Source organism: Ursus maritimus, unplaced genomic scaffold (assembly GCF_017311325.1).
Source record: "Ursus maritimus isolate PB19 unplaced genomic scaffold, ASM1731132v1 scaffold_5, whole genome shotgun sequence".
Classification (NCBI taxonomy): Eukaryota; Metazoa; Chordata; class Mammalia; order Carnivora; family Ursidae; genus Ursus; species Ursus maritimus.
The window spans coordinates 83,479,089-83,495,801 of NW_024426663.1; the positions used below are offsets into that span (position 1 = coordinate 83,479,089).

General features: G+C 36.8%; 1 protein-coding gene across 1 annotated transcript; it reads left to right on the top strand.

The window, feature by feature from the left end:
* Nucleotides 1-15,280: 15,280 nt before the first annotated feature.
* Nucleotides 15,281-16,237, top strand: LOC103680361 (olfactory receptor 6M1-like). Its single transcript, XM_008709898.1, has one exon. It carries the CDS (start codon nt 15,281-15,283, stop codon nt 16,235-16,237), a length of 957 nt encoding a protein of 318 aa, XP_008708120.1.
* Nucleotides 16,238-16,713: the final 476 nt, after the last annotated feature.

Below are 16,713 nucleotides of genomic sequence, written 5' to 3' on the forward strand. Positions count from 1 at the left end.
CCATAACCTAGGCTGGTACTGTTCAATGCCAAGAGGGAACTTCTGAAAGGAAGTGGGGATAAATGATCATATCTCCAGTCTTTCAGGGCACTGCAGGAATGACCCACTCCACAGAGAGATTGGAAATGCTGAGACATCTACAGATGAGTAGGAACAAGGAAGAAGAGCAGGGGTTACCAGGATCAGCCACACAGTGAGAGTGACTATGGTTGCCAGTGGCCTGCTCTCTACAGGACCCTGATGGCCTTGCCCACTGATGACCTCAGTAACCCTTGCAGACACAGCAGATCCTCATCCCAAGGTATTATCACTGAGACAGTTGTCATGGATCCTAGGTAGAATATCCCAATAGCATCTGCTGATGCGACTACCAATGACTAGCATAGCACCCTATAGATACCCTATACATTTTGAGGCTGTGATTGTTCCCCGTAGATATTAGTGTTTGCAGACATTGACTGCTTGAGTTGCTCTCTATGCCCTCCTTTTCTCCTCCTGCATTTGCAGGCACGATTACAATACAAAGGTTCACAAGAGATTAGTGTGAACATGTATGCATAAACTGGATAACATACAAAAATAAAGTTCTAAAAACATGCAGCCAACAACACTGAATCTTGAAGAAACAGAAAAAGTTAAACAGAATGAGTAAGGATATCTCCTTCATTACTGGTGTACAGAAATACAACAGATTTCTGTACATTGATTTCTTATCCTGGGACTTCATTGAAATCCTGTAACTGTTCTAGAGATTTCTGGGTGGAGTCTTACAGGTGTTCTATATAGAGTACCATATGATGTGCAAACTGAAAGTTTGACTTCTTCCTTGATGATTTGGATGCATTTACTTATTTTTGTTGTCTGAATGCTGAGGCTAGGACTTCCAACACTATGTCAGATAAGAGTGGTGAGAGTGGACATGCCTGTCTTTTTCCTGGCCATAGAGAAAAAGCTCTCAAGTTTTCCCATTTGAGGATAATATTAGCTGTTAGTTTTTCATAAATGACCTCTATGATGTTGAGGTATGTTCCCTCTAACCTTACTTTGGTGTGGGTTTTTATCATTAATGGATGTTGTACTTTGTCAAATGCTTTTTCTACATCTATTGAGAGGATTATATGGTTCTTAGGCTCCCTTTTACAATGTGGTGCATAACATTGATTAATTTGTGAATATCGAACCACCCTTGCACCCCAGGAATAAATTCCACTTGATCATGATGAATGATTCTTTCAAATGCACTGTTCAATTCATTTTGCTAGTATTTTAGTGTGGATTTTTGCATCCATGTTCATCAGTGATCTTAGCCTACTTTCCCCTTTTTACTAGAGTCTTTATCTGGTTTTGGTATCAGGGTAAATCATAGAATGAATATGGAAGTTTTCTTTCCATCCCTTCTTTTTGGAGTAGATTGAGAAGAGTAAGTGTTAAATCTTCTTTAAAAGTTTGGTAGAGGAAACATAAGAGACTCTTAACCCTAGTAAACAAACAGGATTGTTGGAGGTGTGGTGGGTGGGTGGATGGGATGATTGGGTGATGGGTATTAAAAAGTGTGTGTGATGTGATGAGCACTGAGTGTTATATGCAGCTGATGAATTACTGAACTCTACACTGAAACTAATAATACACTATATGTTAACTAATTAAATTTAAATAAAATAATTTTTAAAAAGTTTGGTAGAATTTAACTGGGAAACCATCTGACCATGGACTCTCGTTTATTGGGATATTTTTTAAAAAGATTTATTTATTTTTATTTGAAAGAGAGAGAGAGCATGAACAGGGAGAGGGGCAGGAGAGGGCAAGAGAGAATCCTCAAGCCGACTCCCCACTGAGCATGGAGCTAGATCCCAGGACATCGAGATCATGACCTGAGACATCAATAGAGTGGGCTGCTTAACTGACTATAAGACCCAGATGCCCAACTGGGAGATTTTTAATAGTGATTAAGTTCCTTTCCTGGTAATCAGTGTCTTCACGTTTTCCATTTCTTCTTCTTTCAATTTGAAATAAGAAACTTTCCATGGCCCTTCCTTCCACTTCTATCATAGTTCTGGGGGATTCATGAGTGTGATTCCAACGTTTAAAGAGTTCATTTATTCTGACAGCAAATACTCATATTGCACTGAGGTTTAAGATGAGTGACATAAGTTAGATCCTATGAGTCTTAACATATTTACTGATTAAACACTAAGATTTTAGAAAGGAGGTTAATTATGTGAGGTAAAATATGGTGTTAACCAAACTTACTGTTTTGCAATATATAAGTATATCAAATAATCATGCTATACACCTTAAGTTTACACAATATTATATGTCAGTTATATCTCAATAAAACCTGGAAAAGCAAGAAAGGATACCTAGAGTAACTTTTTGTAAGAATAACCTTGAAGCATTTGAATGGTCCCACAAATAATAAATGCACACATGTACACACACATGCACACCTCACATATTTGAAGAGAAGATTCTCAGCTCCAGGAGAATGATATATATTTTTTTATTGTTTTAATGTATGCTTATTGAGATATAATTGACAAATAAATATATATTTTTAAAGATGCAATGTGATTGATATACACATACATATATGTTGTGAAATAATTACCACAGTCATGATAATTACCATTTTATTGGCACATAATTAACATTTTATTTTTTGTTTGTATTGGTGAGGAATGGTTGAGATACTCTTTTAGCAAGTCTTGATTATACTATATAATAATGTTAATTACATTAGATATGTTGTACATTAGATCCTCAAAATTTTTTCATTGAATAACACAAAATGTGTACCCTTTGACCAATATATCCCCATTTCCCCCACTTCCCAGCCCCTGACAACCACCATTCCACTCTCAATTTCTGAGTTTTACTTTATTTCTGTTTCTACTTGTAGATTCTACATGTTACTGATACATGTTGCATTTGCCTTTCTATCTCTGGCTTGTTTTACGAAATGTAATGTCTTCCCAGTTCATCCAGGTTGTCCAAATAAAAAATGTCCTCCTCCCTTATGGGTGGATAATCATATTTATTGGTTTCCATATTTTAAACCATTCTTGCTTTCCAGAAATGTATTTTAATTGGTTGTGGTGTGTGATTCTTTTTATATGGTGTGCAATTCCATTTGCTTGTATTTTGTTGTGTATACTTCATCTATTTTCATCCATCATATTAACTTATAATTTCCTTTCTTATAGACTACTTTTGGCTTTGGAATAAAGACAGTGCTGTCAGATGAAATGATTTTGAAGGATTCCTTCTTTTTCAATAGTTTGGAGGAGTTGGAGAAGTATTGATGCTAATTATTTTGGACTTGTTTGGTAGAATTCACGAGTGAATCAATCTCTTCTTGGGCTTTGTTGTTGGGAGATTTTTGATTACTAATTACTAATTACTAGTTATCTGTCTGCTCAGATTTCCAATTTCTCATGATTCAATCTTGGCAGGTTACATGTTTCTAGGAGTTTATCTTAGTCCTATAGGTGATCCAATTTGCTGGCATATAAGTATCTATAACAATCTTTTATTATCCATTTGTATATCTTCCCTATAAGTTGTCATGTCTCCTCTTTCAATTCTGATTTTATTTATTTGCATATTCCTTTTTTTTTAGTCTAGTTAGAGTTTTGTCAATTTCATTTTTTTCTATTGTTTTTCTCATCTCCATTTAACTAATTCCTTACTGACCTTGGATTTCCTCCCTTGTGATAGTTTTGGGCTTAATTTGCTCATTCTCTAGTTCCTTGAGGCATAAATAGATTGTTTGTTTGAGATTTTCTCAGTGGTTGTAGCACCAGTGTCTGAAGGGGTTTCGGCAACAGAGCTAGGAGTGGAGCATGGGTGCTCACAGAGTGACCACAGCTCTGGAGTCTGGGGCCCTAAGTAGATTGCAATGGCATTGGTAGTGCTGCCTGAAACACGGACATGTAAGGAGAAACTGTGGAGTTGAAGTCTAGAGGATGGGTACATGAGGAGGTGTCACAGAGCTAGAGTTTGGCACCCAAGCATGCATGTTTGAACTGAGAATTTGGGGTTCATGGGATACTCAGGTTTACAGGCATTCACAGTCCTTTTCCTGGGGTGTCACAAGAGCAGTTCCTTCTGGGATAATGGAGCAGACCTGCATCTTCCAGCAATGACTACTGGTTACCTCAGACATAACACCTGCCAATGTCCTCTGAAAAGCAAGCAACTGTGGACTATGATGACAAACACAACATGGTCCTCTGCTGTGAAAGTCATGGAGAGTCCGTAGCCATTGTGGGGACTGGGACGGTCCACAATAGTAAAGGCTGTTAGGGTCTACTGCAGAGGAAGACCCTGTGGTTAAAAATGGCACCTGCCACATGGCTGGTACTGATTGCCTGTCCCTTCATCTTTCTAACCTTTCCAGACATCTCTAGATGTCTTCCAGTTGCCCTTTCTGTGTGGTTATTTTCATATTAGTCCACTGTATTGCTGTAGATTTTTAATTGGATTTTGAGCCCAGAACAGCTATTTTTATTTAATTATTTTATTTGTATTTATTTTTATTAGCTAGTTGTTGTGTGTGGGTAATTGGGTGGGTGGGTGTGGGTAATAAAGTTCAGTGTCTTCTACTCAGTGTTCTTGCTCTAGAATTCTTACTCCCTATCCTGAACATAAGCAGCAGATGGGAAGGCTGAGGCAAATGATTTTAGGAAATTAATTCCCAAATGTGTCACTTATTGTCTTATTTGGGGACTAACTATATTATTTATTGTCTAATATGAGATAAGGTTGATGATAAAAGGAATCAATACTAATGATTTGCTGATACAACTGGCAGAACCGATGAATTTCTTTTTTTTTTTTTTTAAGATTTTATTTATTTATTTGACAGAGATAGAGACAGCCAGCGAGAGAGGGAACACAAGCAGGGGGAGTGGGAGAGGAAGAAGCAGGCTCATAGCAGAGGAGCCTGATGTGGGGCTCCATCCCATAACGCCGGGATCACGCCCTGAGCCGAAGGCAGACGCCTAACCGCTGTGCCACCCAGGCGCCCCAGAACCGATGAATTTTTGAGTCTGACAAAAGAAGTTATGCTATCCTACATATAAGTTAATCTACTTTGTAATAAGTTAATGATACACGAATGTATTTTAAGACTCTTTCTGATTTGGGGGACATAAAAATTTGACAGAATTGATTCATTTAAAATTGTTTATTCATTAAAATATTTTATTTTTTTGTTAAATGGCAATCATAAATATTTTAATCAAGTTTTTATCATTTTTTTTCTTTATTAAGCCAAATAACATAGTAAGTTGATCGGTGTTCACAAGACATTTTCACCACCTCTGCCTTATTCTCTTTTCCTCCTCCTGAATTTACTCTGTCACGTACTATCACATGTTAAAATACCAATACTTGTCATTGTGCTCTTTAATTGCCATCACACTGTTCTATCTAGCCCAACATTTTTCTCTTAAGAAATCATTTGAGTCTCCTCCATGTCTATTGTCCCATTGTTTTTTATATTATTTTTATATTGTATATTATATTTATATTATATTATTTTTCCTTGTGTGGTAAATAAATTGGGCAACTGTGACAGATAAGATCCATCTCCCATACCATCTCTGTAAGTTACTTGTAGATATAAATAATTTTAAGCATGTGGAATAGACACAGAGGGTATAATTTATAATGTAGGGTCATGGGGAAAAAGCAGATAATAACACAGTATATAATTATTATTGCTAAAATTAACTTGCATGCCTATAAAATGTTGGTTATAATTATATAGATTTGTATTTTCCAATTATGCATATATTTTTTTTTCTTTCTTCAACGTTATCTTTCATGCATCTTTGTTGCTTTTTCCATTTAAGTATTTGGAAAGATTCTTTCGGTTTGGATTATGTGAGATTTATGTGGAATTGTGTGGGAATTCGTACTAGCAATCATTATAGTAATTATTCATCACCATGCTAACATTGAGCATAACAGTTGTAAATGTTAGGTGTGGTTCATGCCCTTACGCATAACATTCTTTTTGCACAGATAAGAGTAGCACACAAGAAACCTGATCCTGTGTGACAACCCAGCCTGATGGTCACATGATGGGATTCTGAAGTCACAGCCATGGAGGTGGAATGGGTTGGTAGGCAGTGGAGTAGTAAAAAACACCTTTCAAGGGGATTGTGTTAAGTTACACCTTGAAGACGAGGAAAACATGGAATAAAGTCAGGAAGATTTTTGGCGTCCATATTCATCAGGAATATCGGTCTTTAATTCTCCTTTTCGATGGCATCTTTGCCTGGTTTGGGGATCAAGGTAATACTGAACTCATAGAATGAGTTTGGTAGTTTTCCTTCTTTTTCTATTTTTTGAAACAGCTTCAGGAGAATAGGTATTATTTCTTCTTTGAATGTTTGGAAGAATTCCCCAGGGAATCTATCAGGCCCTGGCCTCTTGTTTTTCAGGAGGATTAGATCATTGCTTCAATCTCTTCATAATTAATCGGTCTGTTTAAAAAATTAATTTCTTCCTGTTTCTGTCTTGGTAGTTTTTAGGCTTCCAGGAAGGCATCCATTACTTCCAGGTTGTTTAATTTATTGGCATAAAGCTGTTGATAAAAGTTTCTAATGATCCTTCCTATTTCATTGGTTTTGGTTGTGACCTCCCCTTTTTCATTCATAATTTTATTAATTTGGGTCCTTTCTCTCTTTTGAATAAGTCTTGCCAGTGGCTTATCTATCTTTTTCTTCTTTCAAAGAACCAGCTTCTAGTTCTGTTGATCTGCTCTACTGTGCTCCTGGTTTCTAATTCATTGATCTCTGCCCTAATTTTTATCAAAAGATTTCTCGTGCATGGGTTAGATTGTAGCTAATTGGATCCAACAGTACATTAAAAGGATTATCCATCATGACCAAGTGGGATTCATCCCCGGGATGCAAGGGTGATACAACATTCAAAACTCGGCCACTGTCATTGATCATATCAACATGAAAAGAGTCAAGAACCATATGATCCTCTCAATAGATGCAGGAAAATGCATTTGACAAAACACAGCATCCTTTCCTGATAAAAACTTTTCAGAATGTAGGGATAGATGGTACATTCCTCAATTTCATAAAAACCATCTATGAAAAGTCTACAGCAACTATCATTCTCAATGGGGAAAAGCTGGAAGCCTTTACCTAAAGATCAGGAACAGGACAAGGATGCTCACTCTCGCCATTATTATTCAGTGTAGAACTAGAAGTCCTTGCAACAGCAATCAGACAACAAAAAGGGATAAAAGGTATCCAGATTGGCAAAGGAGAAGACAAACTGTCTCTCTTCACAGATGACATGATGCTGTATATGGAAAACCCAAAAGACTCCACCCCCAAACTACTAGAACTTATAGAGCAATTTAGTAATGTGGCGGGATACAAAATCAATGATCAGAAATCAGGTTGCATTTCTATACATGAACAATGAGACTGAAGAAAGAGAAATTAGGGAATCTATCCCATTTGCAATAGCACCAAAAATCATACGTTACCTTGGAATTAACTTAACCAGAGATGTAAAGGAGCTATATTCTAGAAACTACAAATCACTCTTGAAAGACATTGAAGAAAACACAAAAAGATGGAAAAATATCCCATGCTCATGGATCAGAAGAATTAACATAGTTATAATGTCCATGCTACCCAGAGCAATATACACTTTCATCGCTCTCCCTATCAAAATATGGATGACATTTTTCAAAGAACTGGAACAGAGAGTCCTTCAATTTGTGTGGAACCAGAAAAGGCCCCGAATCACCAAGGAATTGTTGAAAAGGAAAAACAAAGCTGGGAGCATAACATTGCCAGATTTCCAGCTGTACTACAAAGTTGTTATCACAAAGACAGCATAGTACTGGCACAAAAACAGACATATAGACCAATGGAACAGAATAGAGAACCCAGAAATGGACCCTTGGCTCCTTGGGCAACTAATCTTTGACAAAGAAGGAAAAAACATCCAGTGGAAAAAAGACAGTCTCTTCAAGAAATGGTGATGGGAAAATTGGACAGCTACATGCAAAGGAATGAAACGTGACCACTCTCTCACACCATACACAATGATAAACTCCAAATGGATGAAAGACCTCGATAGAGACAGGAATCCATCAAAATCCTGGAGGAGAACATAGGCAGCAACCTCTATGACATTGGCCAAAGCAACCTTTTTCATGACACATCTCCAAAGGCAAGAGAAACAAAAGAAAAAATGAACTTGTTGGACTTCATCAAGATCAAAAGCTTCTGTACAGGCAAGGAAACAGTCAAAAAAACTAAGAGGCAGCCCACAGAATGGGAGAACATATTTGCAAATGACACTACAGATAAAAGACTGGTATCAAAGTTCTACTAAGAACTTCTCAAACTCAATACACAAGAAAGAAATAAACAAATCAAAAAATGGGCCAAAGGTATGAACAGACACTTTTCCAATGAAGACATACAAATGGCTAACAGACACATGAAAAAATGTTCAAAATCATTATTCATCAGGGAAATTCAAATCAAAATCACGTTGTGATACCACCTTATACCAGTTAGAATGGCAAAAATTTACAAGGCAGGAAACAACAAATGTTGGAGAGGATGTGGAGAAAGGGGATCCCTCTTACACTGCTGGTGGGAATGCAAGTCGGTGCATCCACTTTGAAAAACAGTGTGGAGGTCCATTCAAAAGTTAAAAATTGAGCTACCCTATGATCCAGCCATTGTACTACTGGGTATTTACCCCAAACATACAAATGTAGTGAAGAGAAGTGCCATATGCACCCAGATGTTCATAGCAGCATTATCCACAATAGCTAAATTGTGAAAGGAGAGAGATGCCCTTCCACAGAAGACTGGATTAAGATAATGTGGTCCATATATAGAATGGAATATTACTCAGCCATCGAAAAGAACAATTTCTCAGCATTTGCTGCTACATGGACGGGACTGGAGGAGATAATGCTAAGCAAAATCAGTCAAGCAGAGAAAGACAATTATGTGGTTTCACTCAGTTATTGAACACAAGAAGTAGGAAGATCAGTAGGAGAAGAAAGGAAAGAAGAAAGGGGGGTAAACAGAAGGGTGTATGAATGATGAGAGAGTATGGACTCTGAGAAACTAAGGGCTTCAGAGGGGAGGGGGTGGGTGAATGGGATAGCCTGGTGATGGGTAGTAAGGAGGGCACGTATTGCATGGTGCACTGGGTGTTATACACAACTAATGAATCATGGAACTTTACATCAAAAACTAGGGATGTACTGTATGGTGACTAACATAATATAATAAAATTTATTATAAAAAAATAAAGTCAGGAATACATGTTTGCTCTTATGGAGCCCTAAACTGTGAGAATTGTCATAATTCACAGCTTTCAAATACAACTTCTAAAAATGAGAAGTATTTTGGTTTGCATGAGTGGAAGGGATTGAGATAGGGAAAGCCTAAACATTCTCTTCTGTCTCAAAAGAAGATATAAAATGCAATATTATCTCACAGTGCTTTTGCCTGTGCATAATTCATCAACTCTTCCTCTACATTATGTAATTCATCTTCTCAGATACCATGCATTGAGAATAAATTCTAAGGTCATAACATCTGCTCATAATATTCATTTTTAGAGTAAATTCTATGAAACCACTTTCTTATTTGTCCTTCAGTAACTTCCTAGCATCAAAATTCTATATTGTTTTTGGATACAGTCTTCGTTAGGTTCCAATCCACAGTTTGGAAGTTTCCTTTGTAATCTTCTTTATGAAAAACTAATGATTGTTACAGATCTTGCTACTGTTCATGAATAACAGCCAGTAATGGCAATTTCCCATATTCATTCATTCATTCATTCATTCATTCAAACACTCACAAAATATTTTGAACCATCTACTACATGTCACTCTTCTAAGTGTTAAAATATCCAAGGTGAATGAAGTATTTATTCTAAATATGTTCACTAAGGATTTGAGAAAGGCAATGCTATACATTCGAGGTAGACTAAGTGCAGAGTGTGTATATGTGTATATCTGTAATCTGCAGAGGATCCTCGGAGTCAGGAAAGATGATCATATGTGAGAGAACACAGAAAAGATGGACACCATATTAGGCTTTAAAAGGTCTATTTCATTTTACCTAATGGAAAATGGGACAGAGAGGCATTTGTGGTAGAAGAAATTACATTTGTAAATCTAACAGTGTTGAAAGAAACTATTATTTTTGAATCGCAGAAAATAATTCTTGCAGGACAGGAATACAATGCACATTGAGCATTCATCAGAAATGAAAGTTGAAAAAAGGTGGAAATAAAATAGTGTAAGATCCAATATACATACAAGCAGGCCTACCACAAATACATAAGGGGATAAAAGAGAAATGAGAAAAACGTCCTTTCTCTGGGGGAAAAAAACCGGTAATAAAATGGATTCATCAAATTTAGAGCCCCATCCTCACACACACACAGACTTATTTTGAGTGTCCAGTGGATTTTGCCCCTGCCCCGGGCTCTTTTCGCAGTGAACAACATGTTCATCAATATTTCTCCCTCCCTCATGTACACTTATAGTCAAGGAATCAGATTTTTTTTTGGTGAATAAATCTTTCATATTTATAAGACAGGTTCATGTGGGGAAATCATGTTTGCACTTAACCAGAGTCATCCACTGAAAAGAAATAAAAACAAAATAATGGAGCACATATATTCCTGATTTCAGAGGACACCTTATTTAGAGATAACAATATTTTACCTAAAAAGTTTCAGCCACGTTTGCACAGAAAACCATTACCTTTTTTTTTTTTTGAAATACATCATCATTTTTATTCTTTAAACTCCTCTGGGAAAGCAAAGTGTTCTCTGTATATTGGAGTCACAGAGGAGTAGACTCATTAAAGTTTCAGGAACACAGAGAGAGTGAGAACATGGCCCCGCCCCACCCAGCTATGCTCCCTGGGGGCTTATAGACTGAGGAGCTGCTTTCAAAACTGTTCCAACCTCTGAAACTATTTCTGCAGAAGGTCTGGAACTGGGGACTTATCCTGTATTATGTTGTCATCACAAGGGGTGGGACAGAACAGTTTTTATGAACCCCAGTTCCTGAGCCCAAGAGCTGAGTTTCAAAAGGAAAAAAGTGGCACAAAGATGGGCATTTCTTCTGCTTTTTCCTTCATCTAAACCATTTTTATTGGGCAGGGGGCAATTCTTGTAAGACAAGACGATGGGGTGATAGAGAAAGAAGTTTTCTGTGTTGGAAAGAAGATGGGGGACTTCCTAAAGGTATTATCCGTGTACAAGTTTGTCCAGTGAGAACAAATGCACCCACATTTAATAGTTTACATTTGTTTGAAACTGAGGTACTAGTGAAGTTAGTACATTGTATGATTAGATCTTAATTCGACATTTTGTTGTAAGAAAGACAAGGTTGATTCATTTTAATGAGAAATAAACTTCCATACTCTCACACATTTTTCTTCAGCATTTCAAACATTGCTTCATTTCTGTAGTATCTACTTTGCCTCATTAGTTTCCTGAACCCCAACCCAAACATTCAATGTTTAGGTTTACTTCAAGGCACATTCATCAAATAGCTGTTCCAACTTTTATATCAATCTTATTTCTTATCTATTCTGAGTGAGCTTCTCCCTCTCTCTCTCTTCATTGATCTCACCATCCCTTGCCCTCCCTCTGTCCCTCCCTCTCCTTCAGTCTTTCTCTCCCCTGCTGTCCCTCCCCCTCTCCCTATGCCTCTCTCTCTCTTGTTCTCTCTCTCTCTCTCATCTCTATTTCTGATATTGAGGCATGTTGTCTGAATTCAGATTATCAAGAACACTGCCTCACTTGCTGTTGTCACTAAAATTATTAAATATACATTTGTTAGCCTTGGTCTTCTGTCTACCTCACATTTCTTTGTAATGCTCACTGTATTATGTATCCTGACAATCAGTTATTTTTTTATAATTTTTTAATGTTATGTTAGTCACCATACAGTATATCCTTAGTTTTTGATGCAGTGTGATCACTACATCCTGACAATCAGTTCTTAAAAGAAATTTATCATTGTGGATTACAGATAGAGTATGACCCATTTTTTAAAGATTTTATTTGTTTATTTGAGAGAGAGCAAGAGCAGAAGCAGAGGCAGAGGGAGAAGCAGAATCCCCGCCGAACAGGTAGCCTGATCCTGGGATCATGACCTGAGCAGGCACTTAAACAATGGAGCCACCCAGGTGCCCAAGTATGCCCCATTTGAATATCATTGGTCAGTTAACATTCTTTCCTTACAGCTACTCTAGAGAATTAAATAAAAATAATTATGTGGGCATTTATAACGTTGGGGATATTTATCTTACAGGGTTTTGATCTGTCTAAATAATAGTATACTAGCTCATACTGTGTAATCATATTTATTATATTGCTTTAAAATAGACTCTTTAAAAATTAGAGATTACATTTTACATATTCTGGGCATTTCTCAACTAAAATCCAATCCTACCTTTTAGTTATAATTGAATTTTAGTCATAAATAATTTTGCAGTATTGATTCCAATTAATGGATTTATTCTGTCATTCCATTTGTAATATTACAGACATTTCCTATAATTTATTTCTAACCAGTTTATTTTACTAATCTCATATAATTGATACTTCATTTAATTCTCTTTGAAACATATAGAAACTATTGCATTAAATTCTCTTATTACCATATTTTTTTCATTTCGGTTTCTATTTCTAAAAGTTGTGTCCCCTAAATCTGATGTGATCTCTCATGTCATATAGTTTCATGACATTTTGATCTGTTTTTTATCTGATTTTCTGTCCCTTGCTTTGATAGTGATTTTTCTACCCTTAATATGACACGACATATTTTAGTTTTTCACAAGTGTTTCCTAAAATATTTATACGAATGTTTGTATTTTTTATATCTTGAGCTATTTTATGTTGTATGTGTTTCTGACAAACTCTATTGGTTTTATTTTTTATTTTTTTTATAATAATATTTTTTTATTATATTATGGTAGTCACCTTACAGTACATTCCTGGTTTTTGATGTAAAATCCGATGATTCATTAGTTGCGTATAACACCCAGTGCACCATGCAATACGTGCCTTCCTTACTACCCATCACCAGCCTATCCCATTCTCCCACCCCCCTCCCCTCTGAAGCCCTCAGTTTGTTTCCCAGAATCCATAGTCTCTCATGCTTCATTCCTCCTTCTGATTACCCCCCCTTTCTTTATCCCTTTCTTCTCCTACCGATCTTCCTAGTTTTTATGTTGCATAGAGGAGAGAAACCATATGAAAATTGTCTTTCTCTGCTTGACATATTTCATTTAGCATTATCTCCTCCAGCCCATATATACAATGGAATATTACTCAGCTATCAAAAAGAACTCAATTGGTTTTATATTACAGTCCTAGATTATAACAGTATCAGGGATATATTAATATTTAGTGGTACAATTCTTATTCCTAAGATTGGTAATTATTATTTTCAAAATGCTTTTTGTGGGTTTTTTTTTGTTTAGTCTTTTATTGGAAAAGTTGATTATGATTATTTTTATCCCAACTTGTGTGTGTGTGTGTGTGTGTGTGTGTGTGTGTGTGTAGTCACTTTTGGTAACTCTGACTTCTGTCAAAGTTACATTATCTACCTCTAGATATACTACTGTGCTTATGTTTTATATGATTATTTCTCAAACTTGAGGATTCTTTGTGTACTTCTTCTGCAAGGTCATTGTAATTTTTTTCCTTTTCTGTAACTAGTTCAGACACAAACCTGTAATCATTACTGTGTCCCATCAAATATAATACTTAAAAATATAATTGACAATAATCAAGACTTTTATAAGTATTAACACATTGTTGAATAATATTTTACAATACAACATTTTCAAGACAGATTCACTTTGACAGGTTTTAGTACAGTGCAATGAAAAAGAAGGGCTACAAAAGAAGTATAAGTCGAAATCTATAGAGATAATTGAAATTTAAATAAAAACTTTAGAAGGTAATATTAAATATACAAAGGAGGATAAGCTAATTCACATATTTTCCACCTTAACTGGCAGTTGGAGTGCCAGAGTCTCAGGTGGGAAAACCTGGCTGCCATGTCTGCACACTGTCCACCATGGCTCTGGAACCAAACTGCACCATTGACTTGGAGCTGGAGTCTGTACCCTCTATGTGTCCTTTCAACATCTAGACATCCAAGTTCTTATACGATAAGCACTGAAAATAAATTGATATGATATTTACAGGTACCACCTAAAACTTTCACTGGTGTGGTTTATCAGAACACTTACATGGCAAACTTCTTATTGAGAAAACATATAGTTGTAATTATATATTTAATATATCTTTGCAAAGATTTATGGAATATAAAAAGGAAAGAGGCTGGATTTTTAAAGATTATTTATTTATTTATTTATTCATTTATTTATTTTTATTTGTTGATGAGGTAGATATATATATAGAGAGAGAGTGTGAGCATAAGCAGGGGGAGTGGCAGGCAGAAGGAGAGGGAGAAGCAGTCTCCCCAGCGAGAATGGAGCCCAACTTGGGACTTGATTCCAGGACCCTGGGATCATGACCTGAGCCAAAGGCAGATGCTTAACTGCCTGAGCCATCCAGGCGTCTCAAGAGGTTAGATTTTTTTAAGGATATGTTATACTCAATTATTAACATCATTTTTTGGATCAATTTTGCCAGGAAAAAGATTGCTAAAATAATTTATTTTAAAATTATCCAAAATTTCTTTTTTTATTATTATGATATGTTAGTCACCATATGCTATATCATTAGTTTTTGATGTAGTGCTCCATGGTTCATTGTTTGTGTATAACACCCTGTGCTCCATGCAATATATGCCCTCCTTAATACCCATCACTGGGCTAACCCATCCCCCCACCACCCTTCCCGCTAAAACCCTAAGTTTCTTTCCCAGGGTCCATGGTCTCTCATGGTTCCTCTCCCCTTCTGTTTTCCACCCCTTCATTTTTCCCTTCCTTCTCCAACCGATCTCCCTTACTATTTCTTATGTTCCATAAAGGAGTGAAACCATATGATAATTGTCTTTCTCTGCTTGACTTATTTCACTTGGCATAATGTCCTCCAGTCCCATACATCTTGCTGCAAATATTGGGTGATCATTCTTTCTAATGGCTGAGTAATATTCCATTGTATATATGGACCATATTTTATCAATTTGTTAATTTAATGAATGATTCATCATACTTTCTCCCCCCCTCTGCTATCACTCTCTTTACAGTAAAAAGAGACAAATATGGAAAGAGGCAATTGGACATTGGTGACTGAGTTTATTCTTGTGGGGATACCAACAACCAGAGCCCTTGGGGGCCTCCTGTTCTTGATTTTTTTATTGGCCTATTTGGTGACAGTCCTTGGAAACACCCTCATCATTACCCTGATCCTCCTGGATTACAGGCTACATTCACCCATGTATTTCTTCCTCAGCAATCTCTCTTTCAGTGAAGTATTAACTACCACCTGTGCTGTTCCCAAGATGCTGGCAGGCTTCCTGTCAGAGAGAAAGACCATTTCATTTGGTGGATGCTTCACCCAGCTGTATTTCTACTTCCTTTCTGGATGCACGGAGTTCATCATTTTTGCAGTCATGTCCTATGATCGCTATGTGGCCATTTGCAGCCCCCTTCAGTACCCTACGATTATGACCAGCTCACTCTGTGTGCGTCTTGTTATCTTCTCATGGGTGGGCGGCTTTCTCCTCATTCTCCCATCCATTATCCTTAAGACTGGGCTTCCATACTGTGGCCCCAATGTGATCGATCACTTTTTCTGTGACAGTGCCCCCCTCCTCCACTTGGCCTGTGCTGACATCCGTGTCATTGAACTCTTGGACTTCCTCACCTCTCTTGTCCTGCTCCTCAGCTCCCTCTCCCTCACTGTGGTCTCCTATGTTTACATCATCTCCACCATTCTGAAGATACCCTCAAGACAAGGTCAACACAAAGCCTTTGCCACCTGTGCCTCTCACTTCACTGTGGTTTCCATGGGCTATGGGATCTCCATTTTTATCTATGTCCGGCCCTCCCAGAAGAGCAGCTTGCATCTTAACAAGATCCTCTTTATCCTGTCTAGTGTCACCACACCACTCCTGAACCCCTTCATCTTCAGTCTAAGGAATGAAACCATGAAAGATGCACTGAAGGACAGCTTGGCCAAGGGCCAAAACTTCTTCCAGCAGATGAGGTCCAAGTGACATGATCTTTGAGAACCATCTTTACTCATGGCATCCTCAACTTCATAAATGATTCCAGCTATGTCCCAATATGTATGTGAATTAATGAGAGTATGAGTTATGAAAGTATTTTAACTTGATAATAAAATATACTGGTTTCCTGTGCATGTTAGATTTTGAAGATTTTGTTTCAATAATTAAAGTTTTCATTCGTAGGTGGTAATAAAGGTAATGGTGAGTAGGAGTAATAGAAGTAGTCGTATTCACTAAAAACTCGATTTCAGATATCACTTGGATGGAAATGCATACATTATATATGATAGATATAGAAAAGAGCGGTTTTAGAACACTTTTGCACTCCAAACACATGCAGATACACAGGAATTACGCTTTGGAATGGGATTTAAATGTTTTAATGGGCTGAACATTTATCTTATGTTGGAATGACATACACATTACTAATTTTCTTTATTCTTCATTTCAATTCAATTTTATTT

What these genes read in the sequence shown, in the direction of transcription:
- LOC103680361 (XM_008709898.1), top strand. Translation starts at nt 15,281, where the DNA reads ATGGAAAGAGGCAATTGGACATTGGTGACTGAGTTTATTCTTGTGGGG.